Raw genomic sequence first — 15,795 nt, 5'->3', positions numbered from 1 at the left:
GGTGTCAAGAATCTCATAAATTAATTCTACATTTATTAATAATAGTCTAATAGTTCACTAAAGCTGTAGAAACTTTGATTTTAACTGCTGAATTAGTCATGCATATTAATCAAATTAAAAATTGAGCATCTTGGTTCTGTTTCTCATATCAACATGGAATGATTTGCACTTAATCACTTAATTTATGAATTAGAAAAAGTGAAACATTTAATTATGTATGATAAGAATAAGGGTAACTAGAAAAAATAAAATAAAAACTTAAATTAAATTACTCAAAAATGAATTGAAGATTAACATGAAAGAATGAGATCAATTTGTGTTTAACACTTATTAACCAAAAGAAGAATTGAATTCATGGATTAATATCAAAAAATTAAAAATAAACTTTTGGGTTATTTACATATATGTATAATTTATTTAATATATTACTTGATCCTATAAATTTATAAATTATAGGGTTTTCCTCCCATTCGAGCCGGCTTCGTCCCCTTCCTCTTCGTCGCCATCCACCGCCGAAGTCGAGCCCCGACTCGGGCTTCGTTGCCATCTCCGACTTCCTGTGAGTCGCCATCCACCGCCGAAGACGAGCTCCGTATTGGGCTTCGTCTCCATCTCCACAGAAGACGAGCTCTGACTTCGTTTCCGTCGCCATCTCCGCAGAAGACCATCTCCGATTTCGAGTTTCAGACCACGGGCGCATCTTCATCTTCTTCCACGGTAAGGTTTCCGTCCACTTTCTGTTCTTATTTTTGTAGATCCGGCGAGCGATCTTGGTCTTCGTCCACTCATCTTGGTTTTTCTCTCTGTTTCAGCGAGCGATCTTGGTCTTCGACCATCGATCTGGAGTCTTCGTCCATCGGTACCGATCTTGGTCTCTGTTTCAGCGAGCGATCTTCGTGTTCGCCATCTCCGACGAAGTCGACCTCCGATTCCGACTTGCAGACCGCCGTTCATCCTCGTCGCCATCTTCGTCCACGGTAAGCTTTCCGGCCCAACCCTATCTGGTTTTCGGTTTATCCTTCATCTAAATCTAATGGGCAATTTTTGTACTAAAAATTTATAATTACAGAAAACTTTCACGAGTCCAACTTATTATTACAGAAAATTTAGTTGTTTAGGGTTGCTTTGTGGCAATTTTTGTACTAAAAATTATTATTACAGAAAACAACTGTCTCACATTATGGATATAATATTTTGTATAAAAATTGTGTGTGTGTGTGTGTGTGGGGGGGGGGGGGGGTTGGCTGAAAAATTATGATCATGGATAACCATGGACAATTAATCCAACTGTATGTCACTAATTAAGCATGATAAACAAATAATTAAGAAGCAAATCCACTCAATGGATAGGCAGTGGCGATGCCACCCATGCTATTTTTAATTTTGCAAAACTTAGGTAAGCCAAAAGCAGCCGCCTTGCCAAAAGCAGTCTTTACTATTTAGTTTGTGTAAAATTATGTGAGTTTTTGTTCACTCTTAATGGTGAAAATATTTTGCATGTGTCTTATGTAATTATATTATATAATTTATATGTTGATTTTATTGAATTTTTATTTTATACGTGGTAGTGAGTAACATGCCTTCAACAAGGAATCAACATCGATGGCAACGACAATTAATCATGGACAATTAATCCAACTGTATGTCACTAATTAAGCATGATAAACAAATAATTAAGAAGCAAATCCACTCAATGGATAGGCAGTGGCGATGCCACCCATGCTATTTTTAATTTTGCAAAACTTAGGTAAGCCAAAAGCAGTCTTTACTATTTAGTTTGTGTAAAATTATGTGAGTTTTTGTTCACTCTTAATGGTGAAAATATTTTGCATGTGTCTTATGTAATTATATTATATAATTTATATGTTGATTTTATTGAATTTTTATTTTATACGTGGTAGTGAGTAACATGCCTTCAACAAGGAATCAACATCGATGGCAACGACAACGTTTGGGTTTATTTTGGACAATGGTCATGCAAGCGATTGTGATATATAATGATATTAGGCGTCGCAACTGACATCTCCCAAGGGCTCCTCATATAAATTGGGATTCTGAAAGACAAATGACCCTTACATGAACATTTGGAATGAGTGATAGAATTTGTCATAACTTACTTAGGATGAAAATAGAGTCGCTTCATAGATTATGTGCTCAGTTACGAACATATGTATTGGTTGATAGTAGATCTGTTCTAGTTGAGGAACAAGTGGCTATTTTCCTAAACACGGTCGGGCATAACGAACGTAATCGAGCTGGAAATTTTACTTTCTTTAGATCTGGACAAATAGTGAGTTATTACTTCCATAGGGTCTTACACGGTTGTCTCAGACTGTATAGAGATGTTGTCAGTAAGCCATTGTTCACAACTCACCATACGAGAGAGAAAATGTCAAGCCTTGGTTCACATATTTTCAGGTTAAGGGTCAAAATTATTTCATTATATATTTTGTAAAGGTTTAATATTCTAAAGTAATTTTCTTAATAAAAGTAAATTTTTTTTATTAAAGAATGTTGTAGGGGCAATAGATGGTACACATTGTTGCGAATGTCCCCTTAGAAGAACAAGCCTTTATTGCACTATTCAACCATATGAAATTGCTAATCATTCCTATCTAGGGTCTTATCTTCTATAAAACCCTTATAACTAATATTATGCCTTAGTGTCTGCTACCATTTTTTTTTTGGTCTTTCACTCTCTCTTTTGCTAGGTATTTATTCCATTCCACACACTCTACTCAAATGAACCTATATTTATTTTTCTCACATGATCAAACCACCTTAATAGACAACTTATGTTCAATAGATGCCATTTCAACCTTATTATGATAATAGTATTTTTAATTTTATCTTTTCTGGCATGGCTGCACATCCATCTTAACATCATCATGTCACGACTATAGCTACTTCTTGCATTTAATTTCAGTCTTATTTCTGTTTATTCAAATATGCACTGTTGTATTTCCTTGTTGCATTTATATTCTAGCTAACATATTTTGTTAGGGGTAGAAGGCCACGTGTAGGGCCTTAGGAAAAGACAAGATAGTCTGTTGTAACCGCTTGGAGGGAGGAGGATCTGCTGCATCCACTCCCACACCATGCGCCTATATGTACTCCTCCCATTCTACAGGAGAAGGTATGAAAAGATTGAATACAAAAAATTTTATGTTTTTCTCTATCTCTTTCTCTCGCCTCACTCAGTTCTCTCTACACCCTCTGTTCTTTCTACCTTCCTACCCGATTCTTTCTGTTATTTCCCCTTGAAATCATCGAGCTAAGAGAAGCTCATTGTCACTGTTGTCTAGGACAGTGACAATTTGGTATCAGAGCTCGATTCTGGTCGAGCATTGTAGAAGATTATGGCGGAAGGAACCCGCATGAAGAACATGGAATCCTAGTTGCAACAAGTCAACTCGTCCATATCCAAAGTCCAGAGGCAAGTTGACCAGTTGGAGCTGGGAAATGGTCGCAACCATGAGGTGATCATGGCGATTGACCACAAGTTGGTAGGGGCGATAGAAGGGTTGGAGAGAAGGCTGGATGGGACGCTAGTCCAGATGAGAGAAGAAATGGCACAAATGAGAGAGGAACTCGGGATGCAACTTCAGCAATTCATGCTGATGTTCACTCGCCAAAATTCGGTGAGTATGGCTCCTGGATTCCCTCCTAGAGATAGAACCGAGCCTCTCTTAAGAAACAATAGAACAGTACATCGACTAGACCCCCGATATAGGAGGAGAACAGGATGAGGAAGGGGAGACGATGCTGCATAGGGGTCGTATGGAGCAAGCCCCACGACAACAGCCAGGGTTTCCCATGCCTTGAATGGAGATACCCATCTTTGAAGGGGGTAACCCGTGTTGGTGGGTGAGGAAATGCGAAAGGATGTTCGAATGGTATGACATCCCGGAGGGTAGAAGGGTGTCCTTAACTACCGCATACTTTGACGATGTAGTAGATGCATGGTATCAAGGGTGGACTAGTGTAAGGAACCATCCTACGTGGGGAGAGTTTGTTGAGAAATTATGTGAGAGGTTTCGGGGAAAGAAGTATGTTTGATATTGTTGAAAAATTCAACAAATTCAGACAAGTGGGGGAGTTGAAAGCTTACTTGAAAAGGTTTGAGGAGCTTAGATCTCTTATGAGCAACCATGATCCTCATATCTCGGAGGCCTACTTCGTGTCCAGTTTTTAGAGCGGTCTAAGTGAGGACTTAAGGTATATGGTCAAAATGATTAGACCCCGAACAATGGAACAAGCAGTAGAGTGTGTGAGACTGCAAGAGATGGTGGTGGAGGCCTTGATGAAGAAGCAGAGGCAGCAAAGTAAGGCTATGGCAACAGGGACCTCTCATCAAGGAGGCAAAAGATTTAATCGGGAGTGGGCAGCTAGTAATTTCGGAGCTAAACCGTTGGGAGTACCTCACACCATGGGGAGGTTTAACGAACATAAGAGGTAGCCAGGTATGTGCTTTAGGTGCGGGGATAAGTACTTCCCGGAGCACCAATGTAGGTGACAAATTCTCCTACTGGAAGGAGATCCAGGAGAAGTAATGGAAGGTGGAGAAGAAGTTGAGGAGTGTGAAGAGTTGGGGGAGGAAGACAATGGGGAAATATCACTCCACGCGTTAAAAGGGGTGACTGACAATAAGATAATTAAAGTCGAAGGGAAGGTGAAGGAAAAGAGTCTGATGATCTTGATAGATAGTGGAAGCACCCATAGCTTCCTTGATGAAGACACTGCGAGGAGACTGAACAGCCCCCTCTCGGACACTCCGCCCCTTAGTGTGACATTTAGCACTTTGGCTTGCCCAAGGTTTAATTAGTGTAACATTTAGGGGTTTTAGTTACAAAAATGTGAAACAAAAACTAAGACCTATTATCAAATTTGTAAGGTTAGAAATTGCCAAATTGGAACATAAAGTGCATGTATCTCACGGTATCACGTGCGCACATGGAACTTTTATTTATATCAAACTAAATAATTTCTTTCCTTTTAATTTTTTTTTTAGAAATAGAAAAATTTATATAATTAATAATGCACTTTCCTTATTTACCGAGTAGGGTTCCAAATTCTGGCTATATATATAGAATCTCTCCGTTTTGACACTGCCTCTTGAATTCTCCGTGTTCTTCGTCGACCGCTTCTCATACATTGCGAGAGACGAGAGTATTTCATACTGAGTGTATTTATATATTCTTCCCTTACCACAGATTTTGAATCTCTACGATCTTTCGATTCCTCCTCGGACTGGTACGTGAACTCTCCTGCTGTTGTTCTTTCCTCCTGCAGTGGGATCACGCGTTGATTGTGGATCAAGTTGTTTCAAACCCTAGGGAGCTCACTATTGCCGTTTTCTATTTTTGCCAATTTCATTTAGTTTTACTTGTGTATTTTGGCTTTGATCTTTTAATTCTTATCTGTTCCCTTTTTCTTTTTGTTTTTTATATTTGATCTGCCTTTTTCTCTCTTTTATTGGTGTTCATTTCTATGCTTTTCTTCATTCGCTCTTTCTTTGCAATTGCACGTTTTTCTTGTGGTATTTTTATCTATCTTTTTATTTCTTATGTAACTGATGTGGAATGTTCATTTGCTTCTGATTTTTCTTTCTTTATTTCTTATTGCCTTTCAAATTAAGGGGTGCAAAAAATTGGATCCAGCCTTTGTTAGGTTTGTAGGATTAGGAATTTGCTCCGGGATTTGGAGTTAAAAACTATTTACCTGAAGTTCATGGCTTGTTATACTCAAATAGACATATGTGATTTGTCCCTGCTTTAGTCATCTCTACATTTGCTTTCAACTATATGGGTTCCAATGTCCTAGCGAATAAAAGTTCCATATATGTGAAAATTCATGAATGCGTATATGTATCTACTTATCTATGAATATAAAGGTATATGTACATATTGGGGTGGTGGTGGTGGGGGGGGGGGGTGTTAGCCGTGGAAGATGACATATTGGTTCAACACCACAAATTATTTAAAGTGTTCGTGATTTTATTATACTGCTATGTGGTTATTCCGTTATTGCATAGAAAATGTGCTGGGGGTTATAAAAGTATTTTTCTTCCTTTGCAGTCTTACTATATCACTTGTGAGGGAATGCTAGACATTTGACAATCTCTTCTTTAAACAAAATAAAACATCCCTTAGAGCAGATAATCCACGCATGTTGTATGGGCATCTTGCTGAGTGAATCCCAAATGAATATAGGACAAATATATGAACAAGATTGTTTTTTCGACAACTACAGCTGTCAGTGACTTGTGCATTAAGCATTGCCATATCAGAAAAAAGGCTTATGTGATTTTTTGTAACAAAAGCAAATAAGATTTGCTGATATCATACAATCTATGCATGAGTTCCTGACAGCTACAGGTTCTGGCAGCCTGGCAGGAGTCTCTAGAAAATTAGTTCATGATGATTTATAATTTCATTTGAATATATATGTGCACGCAAATTGCTGCCTTTTCTTTTTCTTTGAGTGTGATTCCAGAAATGATGATGTTAAGATGGAGGTGCGGCCATGTCAGAAAAGATAAAATTAAAAATACTGTTATCATAATAAGGTTGAAATGGCATCTATTGAACATAAGTTGTCTATTAAGGTGGTTTGATCATGTGAGAAAAATAAATATAGGTTCATCTGAGTAGAGTGTGTGGAATGGAACAAATATCTAGCAAAAGAGATAGTGAAAGACCAAAAAAAAAGTGGTAGCAGACACTGAGGCATAATATTAGGTATAAGGGTTTTATAGAAGATAAGACCCTAGATAGGAGTGATTGGCAACTTCATATGGCTGAATAGTGCAATAAAGGCTTGATATGTTGTTGTGGGAGGAGACATGGTGGGCTTAATGTAAATAATTGACATTTGTTGCTAAGTGAAGATAACTTGCTTTGTGTGAGGATAGTGGATTGTCGTTGAATTGTTGTCACATGGAACCGTCATCTCAAGTTGCTTATATGCAAGTTACATGAAGTGTCATCTAAAAAACTAAGTTGAATATTTACCAAAGGATTCTGCGTGCTACTAAACTCAATTAAATATTAACTGTGTCAGATTCTAGATTCCTTTTGGAGTTATCTCAAATGGATTCCCCCTATATTTTTCTTTATGAAGATCTTATATCTATTAATCACATCTTACATTCATGGGCTAAATTTATTTTTCTTCTTTTTATCATTTTTGTAGTGCTATTTTACAAACGAGTGGTTGCCAAAGTACAGATGCCAGTTCCAAAACTAAGGGCCAGTTGCACTCCAGATGCAATGAGATCAAAGGAAGGGAATGATTCACTTGACACTTTCATCAGACAAGCAATAGGGAACGACCCTTTTCTTTCTTTCTCTAGGACAGGGGACAGTCAAGGGCAGTTGTTTCATTTACTTCATCAGGCCTTTGAACAGCCAGGTACTATTCTTGGCTTCCAATGGTCCAAAGTTTAGAAACACTCTAGAAGGAATGGAGCTTTATCCGGAGTGTATGGGATGGTCTCAGTTCATATATATGTATATTTAAGGTTAATTGGGCCAAGGAATATTTGATTGAAATCCCCTTAAGGGAAGATAGAATATGCATTGCAGTGGTCCACAACCCCCAAGGCTGTTGATGCCTCTTGCTCAGGCAGCTAGTTAGGCCAACAATGAGCCTTTTGGATAGGCAACTCAACAGAATTTTAACTCAAGTTTCCTTGTTGAGGAAATACAGCCTCAACCGCATCTCCTTGGAAATGTACATTTGGAAGAAAAATTTAGGGAAAGGAGAATTAGGTGGAAGTTTTGGAGCCAAGGATTTATTTTTTATTTTTTATTTTTTTTGATTTGTGGCCTTATAACTGTTAGCAGATCTTCCAGGATGGCCCTTGATGTCCACGTTGAAGGTTCAGATGCAGAAGTGTGACAAATGCTCCCGGGAATTTTGTTCTACAATCAACTACAGACGACATATTCGTGTACACCGCCGATCTCTAAATTTTGATAAGGTTCTCCAAGTCTTCTCAAGTTTTATTAAATATTTTTTCTTTAGCTGTTTTCAAATTCAGTTAAGTTTTTGTTTTTGTGACCTTAATTGCAAATTTGTTACTTCACATTGTGTTTAACAATAATTTCTCTTGAGGTCGTATCTGATACAGTTGACATTTTGCAGGAGTCCCATAAAAGTAGGGATCTGTTGGGAGCATTTTGGGATAAGGTAACTATTTTTCTTCTTGCTGAAGTCTTCCACTTTGGGATGTGCTAATATTGTTGTACTTTATGCAGCTGTCTTCGGATGAAGCCAAGGAAATTGTTTCGTTTAAGGATGTGACTCTTGAGGTACTAACATATTCACGGTCTCCCTCTTTTCCCTTTGCCCAATTGCTAACCTCTTTGAGTTACAATAATGTGCGCTAGCTTGCAACATGTTGAAAATTTGTCAAGATAATTATTTTTTCCTATCTTTGTGAAGTTCTCAACTTGTGACTCAGTTACAGTGCTCATTTGAAGCAAGGTTGGGATTATGTTTTGTATATCACTTCAATACTTGTGGTCTTTGAATGCCTGCTCTTTTCAGTCTCTCTCTCTCTCTCTCTCTCTCCCCCCCACACACACACACACACACACAATTATTTTTGGCCATCTATGGGAAGTTCTCATTTTGTGATTTGTTTCCTAAGAAGCTGCTAGGAAATAATACTGGAAAATGAGAATTCAAATGTTTCCATTCAAACTTGCAAACTTGCAAATAAGTTTTCGTTGATGTGTTCCATTCAAACACAGTTAAACTCAGAGGAACACCGTGACATACATTACAAATATTCAAATTCTGAAACAAGAACTTTTTTTGGTACTTTAATCATCAACAGAATTAGAACAGAGGAAACATCGCACACTTGATTGAGAATGTGAAAGTTGAAATGAAAAAAAGTAGTTAATCTCCTCATTCTTATCAGGTGTAACTATTATCTTCTCCACACTAATGTTCTATATCTTTTAAAATTTCATTGTATTTCATGATCACTACTCTAAAGAGAGTGGATGAAATGGGACAAGTATCTAGCAAAAGTGGCAGATGAAAGCTAAGAAAAACTTTGTTGGAGACGGGTATGATATAAGTTGAAAGGGCTTTACATAGGATAAGGCCATAGATAGAAATAATTGATGAGCTAGAATTCATGTAATTGACCCCACATAGTAGGGTAAAGACTTGATATGTTATTGTCTTGATCACTATACTCATATCGCTTAGCTATGATAAAATTCATGTAACTGGCTCCACATAGTGGGATAAAGGCTTGATATACTGTTATTGTCTTGATCATTGTACTAATTCTTGTTGTTTTCCTTCTGTGTCTACATTATTTCTGAAATGGTTATGTTTTCAAGCCAAGAGAAGCAATTCATGAAAACAAAAATTTTTATCCTTGAAGAACGTTAAGTTGGTTTTTTTTCAGTGTTTGAACCATGATTTGGTACTGTTAATTATGCTAGTTCTATTTGTTGGTTTGCAAAAATAAATATACCCCTTTTCTAAAATGATTTTTATAAATTATAAAGTATGAAATCATTTCTCAATCTCCAGTACACATTGACACTAGTGCACATGGACGGGATCCGTTGTTAGCCCACTGTTTGGTTGTCCTTTTCTTCTTGATATAAATATTTTAGTAAGTTCATGACATTAATTCTTATTCTTCATTGTCTTCTTCTTGAATAATATTTGCATATGACTACCTTTTAGGAAGTTCCTGGGTCTACAATCATAGGAGCGTTGACATCGTTCATCCATCCACGAAGGCTCTGTACTCTCCCACAAGTGTACGTCGAAGCTGGATCTGCACTTTTGGTAAGCTATGCTAGTCTTATTCCCCACCCTCTCATCCCCTGCTAATTTTATCTTTTATCTATTTTTTTTACTGTTCTATTTGTGTTGACAATAAAAATATACCATTTACAGGATATCATCCAAGGTAGACCTAGGTTTCCCATGTCTTCCCAGGAACTATTTGGTATCCTTGATGATGCAAGCGAGAAGACATTCTTATGTGCTGGTACAGCTGAATCAATGAAAAAATATGTTTTTGATGGGGAAGCTGGTAAAATTGGACTGGAGATGAAGAACTTAGTTGCTTGCACCAGCTTCCTTGTTGAACAGAAACTGGTATATATTTTCTTCTTTGTATTATTGTTACCATGTTGGGATGTGTAACTTAAAAGTAATTGTATACCGAACTACTGCCCTCTTTTGGTTGTATTTATTTGTTCTAGATCCTTTGCCTTGCAATGGTGTTATAGAAACGTAAGAGCCAGAGATGCATGAGGGCATGCACATGCACATGTTAGTTTGGATTGATACGAGCATAAAAACTTATATGTAGCATTGAAGGAATACTTAGAATATAGTGGTCTTGTCAACAACTTGCCGTGCTGTAAGTTGGGTGGCATTAACGGAGTCACATCTTTAAATACTTTGTATCTGTCTTAACTTCTTAACTGCAGCCTTCCTTTTTCCCGTTTTATTTTTGATCACTGTAATATTCTTTGATGATCAGGTCAAAGGCCTGGCTTGCTGACAAGGACGCTGAAGCTTTGAGATGTCAGAAGTTGCTTGTGGAGGAGGAGGAAGCTGCTCAGAAAAGGTATATTCTACCATTGATAAACACATTTCTGATGGTTTTCCATTTTTGCCTTCCAAGTATGTTCTAGCACATTGATGTGAGTTATTTGGAATATAATTGTCAAATAACTAATGAAGAGAGAACTCATTGGGGGGTTAAAAGGAAGAGTTAACCATCTCGAAGGAAACACTGCAGGTATGGAGGTTTTAAAAAAAAATTGGCTGGCTTTGTGATTTGCAGTTTAAGAAAATTTTGTTATTTTTCACAGAATTTCAGGTGTTTTATGAGAGTTCTTTTTTGTTGAAATTTTACAGGCAAGCTCAGCTGCTGGAAAGGAAAAGACAGAAAAAGCTTAGGCAGAAGGAACAGAAAGTGAAGGAGCAGGCAAACTGGGAGAAGCCAGATCTCAAGGACGCAACTGCCGATACATTGGACAGTCCACCTTCTGTAGGAACGTCCAGCCCTCCAGTTGGGTCCGAGTCCAGTTCAAATGACCTAGAGACACCAGTAGAACGTGCTGTTTCACTTCTTGAACTCGTCCAGTCCTCAATGATTGAAGAAGATGCAGAAACTGAAGCTGAATTTGGAATCAGCAATGAACACAATGAATCAGCCACCCGTCTTAATGTTGAGCGCCGAGTGGTGCAAGGAAGCAGTCGTCGGCATGTAGTTACCTACCGGTGGCAGGTACCTAAATCCCAAAGGGGTGGACGAAATGGCTTTCATGCAAGTCAGAATCCTCAGCCATTGAAACTTGAACCTATGCAGAAGCATGGTGCCCCAAGGGCTCCAAGGTCTGCTTCTGCAGTCAATGGTAACAAAGTTTGGACAAGGAAACCAAAATCCGAAAATGATAGAGATTGCCGAAAGGACAGATTATTGAAAGAGGCTGTAAACCAAACAGATCAGAGTAAGAACTGCGAGGTGATGCTGATTGGTTCTATATCCGTTACTCTGGGAAACTCTGGGCAGCTGCAGGGTGATGGCATTTCTGAAGCCCAAGAGAGTCACAGTGCTGAGCATGTAACATCGAAGAACGGCGGTCAGGAGAAGCCCACAAAGACCGATCCTGTTCATGGTGCTTTACACCGATCCACAGTTATTTGGAGGCCGGTTAGCCGGCACAAAACCACCAAAGGTTCAATTTCAGTACAGAGTAGCATTGGAGAATCGAGAGAGGAGACAGTAGTAGGAACAGGTGGTGATCGGCCGTTGTCCAGTGAAAGCTGTCTAACCTCATGCGCTTTGGATGATGATGATGTTTGCGACAGTGGCAGCAATTCTCACCCACTTGCGGAGAGAAGCGCGCAGACAGAAGGCATCCTCTTCGCCAGTGATTCCGCAAAAGCTTTTCTTACCCAGAGTATGATTTATATTCATTCCATTCTCTCTTACACACCATCTTCACCTTATAGGCTGTTCTCTGATTGGCTTGCTGCTGCAATTTCCATGTAGGATGGAAGGAGGCCATTGCCGCGGACCATGTGAAACTGGTCCTGTCCCCGGAACCCGAAACCGAATCTCCAGGACGCTGTGACACCGGAAATGACGGTCAAACAGTCGCACCATCTTCGGATCCTCCCAGACGCAGCATTCTTGGCGATGCAGACAATGCGAGGGTGGTTGTGGAGCCTTCAACCGTCGGAACAGTGAACTTGAGGACAAAGCCCGAAAAGGGCGTAAAAATGAAGTATATCCCCAAACAGAGAACCGTGACTTGAAGATCAATTACAAGATCATGAATTTGTTTTTCTTTTTACACCAGATGTGCAGTTTTAATTACCCACTCCTCCATTTACATTACATTTCATAGCAGAGGTTTTGGTTTTACTTGTGATCTTCTGTTAGAAAAAGAGGGTTTGGCAGGCCTGCGGGTTGCTGGAATATTTTACAGTAGGGCTCTTCCCCCCCCCCCCCCCCCCCCCCCCCGGGTTTTTTTTTTTTTTCTTTCTTTCTTTTTGGCTTATTGAAGGGTTGTCATAATAGCAGCATCATTTTGGTTAGTGAGGGGTTTGTCTCCTTTGATGCCTAAAAAAATTCTGTAATAAATTGGGGTTTTAGTCATTGCAGAGTTACCATTTGTGCCATCTTCTTTTGGCATTTATAAGTTGTCTCGCTCAAATGTTTTTGTCAATTGAATGGTATATAATGGAATTGGACGTTTTAGCCTGTTTACTGAATGTGCGACGTGCATTTATGATATGCTCTGACCCATGTTGATTTCTTGCATTTCTTTTTCTTGTTCCCGATAAAGGGATGGATGGCATGGCATGGCATGGCATTCATGTGTGATAACAAGCAGGAAATTTAATCCGGATAATATAATATCTATAAGAAAAAGTAAATTGCATTCGGAAATTTCTATGATTTAAACTATTTGATAATGAGATTCTTTGTGATTTAAAAATATCTTTTAAAATTTTTACACTTTTACATAAGAATTCCTCCTGTTACATTTACGAAGTAAATTAGTCTTAACTAAGCCAAAAGAGTAAAGAGAGACAATTTGGTTGACCTATTGTATTTAGACCTCTAACACCCTCTAAAGCAAAGTAATACTTTGCTAAAATGTTGATTTAAGGAGGAATGATACGTTGCTCTCATTAGACAATTATGTTACCTGACGCTAATTAATAGGGTGGTAGGAGTGATCTTCTCTCTTTCAAATAAATATTATATTACTTGATACAAATAACATGATAAAATCACATTATTTAAGATTCTCTCACTCACATGACATCATGATATTTGAAATCAAATATTAGTTTGATATAATTTTTCTTATAAATGTAAATCCTATTGTAGTAATTATTTTAAAAAAATACTATTATTTAAAAATATAAAATGAGAGAATGAATAACGGATTGAATTCATAAAAAATTATGAATAGGGAGAATAATGGGATACTCAATACTCTATTGAGAACCTCTTTCAAAAAATTATTATTAATCTCATTCTATTTAATTCATAATTCATATATAATTAAAGTAACATTAAATCACTAAAAAATATAAAATAAAATGACAGTACACCTAAAGAGATTTAAGAGTGAGAGTGAAATAATCAAAGCCACAAATAAACACATGCACTTTATCCAAGCCACGTACCCATTATTCCCACCTCAAAATCCTCATTCCTTGCCACGTGCCGCCCCATTCCTGCCTTAAACCTCCCTCCCTCCCTCTCTCTCTCTTCGCCACACGCTCTCTCTCTCTCTCTCTCTCTCTCTCTCTCTCTCTACTTACCTTAAATAGTTAAATTCCTCTACTTTGACCCCCACTTTCCCTCCCACCTCCCAAACACCGTCCACCAACCTAAAAAATGTCCGGCGGCATCGGCCCCTCCGGCGACATACTCCTGCCCCAGGACGAAGGCAAGTACAAGCAGGCCCAAGACTCCAACCGCCCCCAATTCTCCAAAGACTCACCCACCCTCCAGCCCCGCCGTGGCATCTTCACTTTCCGGCATCTCAACGCCGCCGCCGCCGCCGTTGTCCTCTCTGCCAGCGGCATGGTCAGCCTCGAAGACTTCGCCTTTGTTCTCTTCTCCTTCATCTACATGCACGCCATGGCGAAGGTCGCCTTCCCGAATCCCAACTCTTTCTCCGACCCACCGGTCTTCGGCGAAAACAACAAGCTCTTGGGCCTCTACGTCTCCATCGCCGCCGTGATCGGGCTGTTTCTTCCGATAGCCTACATCTTCGGCGGCATCTTTGCGGGCGACAAAGAGGGCATCAAAGCCGCGGCTCCCCACGTTTTCCTGCTGGCCAGTCAGGTCTGTTAGGAAAATCCTATGGAAATTTCTGCTTAATTAAGATAACTCTTTAAATTCAGTTTTTACAGGAACAGAGTTCGGCAGTAAAATTCAATTTATAAATAGACATTCCTACATCAAGAGCAATTCTTAATGGATCACATCCGAGATTAACTGAGTCGTAGGAGTTTGATCAACAACCACCATCAACCAGTTTTATATCTAGAGGTTGTGTGTTATGGTTGTTTTTACAGTTAAATTACTGTGTTGTAGGAGTTAATCTCGAGCTGTAACCAATCAACAACACAATTTAAAATACTTATTTATAGGCAATCATCCTACCCATGAAGATGAATGGCCACTTTTAAAAGATGGCGCTTTTTTTGTTGGTTTTCCGTGAAAGATGTACGCAGTGCTTCGTTTTTTATTATGCCTAAAATAACTCAACTATTTCATTTCCTTTATTCTTTTATCATTTAATAATAATACAAATTATCCCGCCCCGCCAGGTGTTCATGGAGGGCGTGGCCTTCTCCGGCGGGTTCTCGCTGCCGATCCGGGTTTTCGTGCCGGTTTTCTACAACTCCCGCCGGATTTTCAGCATTGCGGAGTGGCTGAGGGCTGAGATATCCAAAGCCGACGAGCAGCACAGCGGCGGAACCAGGCGACTGTACATTGGGAGAGGCCTTGCAGTGGCCAACATGGCTCTTTGGTGCTTCAATCTCTTTGCTTTTCTGTTGCCTGTTTATCTGCCAAAGGCTTTCAAGAAGTACTACTCTGATCACAAGGTCAAAGGGGCAAAAGGGCAGTAGAAGTGATTGTTTTGCAAGCTTTAGTTTGTTGCTTTTGGAGCTGTTTTAGTTTGCTGGGGAGCAGCAGATTGTAAGTTGTGTTATATTGTGGATCTGGGTTTTAAAATGTGGTGGTATATTGGCTTTAATATAGAATGGTATATATTTGTTTTGACTTTCTTTGTGGTAGTTGGGTTCTAAAGGACTGCCATGGCCATTGATAGAGGTGTAAAATGAAATGGGACAGTTTGGCTCGACATGGGTCAAGTTGTTTTTGACGTGATTCAAGGGCCTAATTAAGAAACTTAAATCTTAAAACGAAAGCTTGCTCCATGAAGATTATCATCATCTACTATTTTAAACCTGAGATATTTGCATTTTGATTCTCTTAACCATTCACAATGCAAGGGGCTTGGTTTTCATTGCCTATTCAATTTCCAATTTTTCTTTCACATCTTTCAAAGAGAGAAGGGTTAAATACCCTCAAAAAGAAAAGAGAATCAAAAGGCGTAAAAGGGCAAGCTCTTTTTATAAACCCACAAAAAAAGGACAAAACAAAACCAATTTAACCAAATAGGCAAATACCAGAGGATGTGGAACTCAAATACAAGCTTGGGAAGACATGAAAGGATAATTAGCTGTCTGCGTTATCTA

The 15,795-nt window shown here is 38.9% G+C and overlaps 2 protein-coding genes across 2 annotated transcripts; both read left to right on the top strand.

Moving 5' to 3' along the window:
* The first annotated feature begins 456 nt into the window (after positions 1–456).
* On the top strand, positions 457–12,799 carry LOC127807449 (uncharacterized). Its single transcript, XM_052345302.1, has 11 exons — positions 457–717; positions 813–977; positions 7,195–7,413; positions 7,857–7,984; positions 8,149–8,193; positions 8,262–8,315; positions 9,721–9,825; positions 9,937–10,166; positions 10,532–10,618; positions 10,912–11,960; positions 12,053–12,799. The coding sequence occupies exons 3-11, from the start codon at positions 7,230–7,232 to the stop codon at positions 12,316–12,318; spliced, it is 2,148 nt and encodes a 715-aa protein (XP_052201262.1). The 5' UTR covers positions 457–717; positions 813–977; positions 7,195–7,229; the 3' UTR covers positions 12,319–12,799.
* A 1,021-nt stretch (positions 12,800–13,820) lies between these two features.
* Positions 13,821–15,321, top strand: LOC127809479 (uncharacterized). The gene is made up of 2 exons (XM_052348302.1): positions 13,821–14,371; positions 14,860–15,321. Exons 1-2 carry the CDS (start codon positions 13,919–13,921, stop codon positions 15,160–15,162), a joined length of 756 nt encoding a protein of 251 aa, XP_052204262.1. The 5' UTR covers positions 13,821–13,918; the 3' UTR covers positions 15,163–15,321.
* The last annotated feature ends 474 nt before the right edge of the window (positions 15,322–15,795 follow it).

Source organism: Diospyros lotus, chromosome 1, assembly GCF_014633365.1.
Source record: "Diospyros lotus cultivar Yz01 chromosome 1, ASM1463336v1, whole genome shotgun sequence".
Classification (NCBI taxonomy): domain Eukaryota; kingdom Viridiplantae; phylum Streptophyta; class Magnoliopsida; order Ericales; family Ebenaceae; genus Diospyros; species Diospyros lotus.
This window is presented reverse-complemented; position numbering and strand designations above follow the sequence as displayed.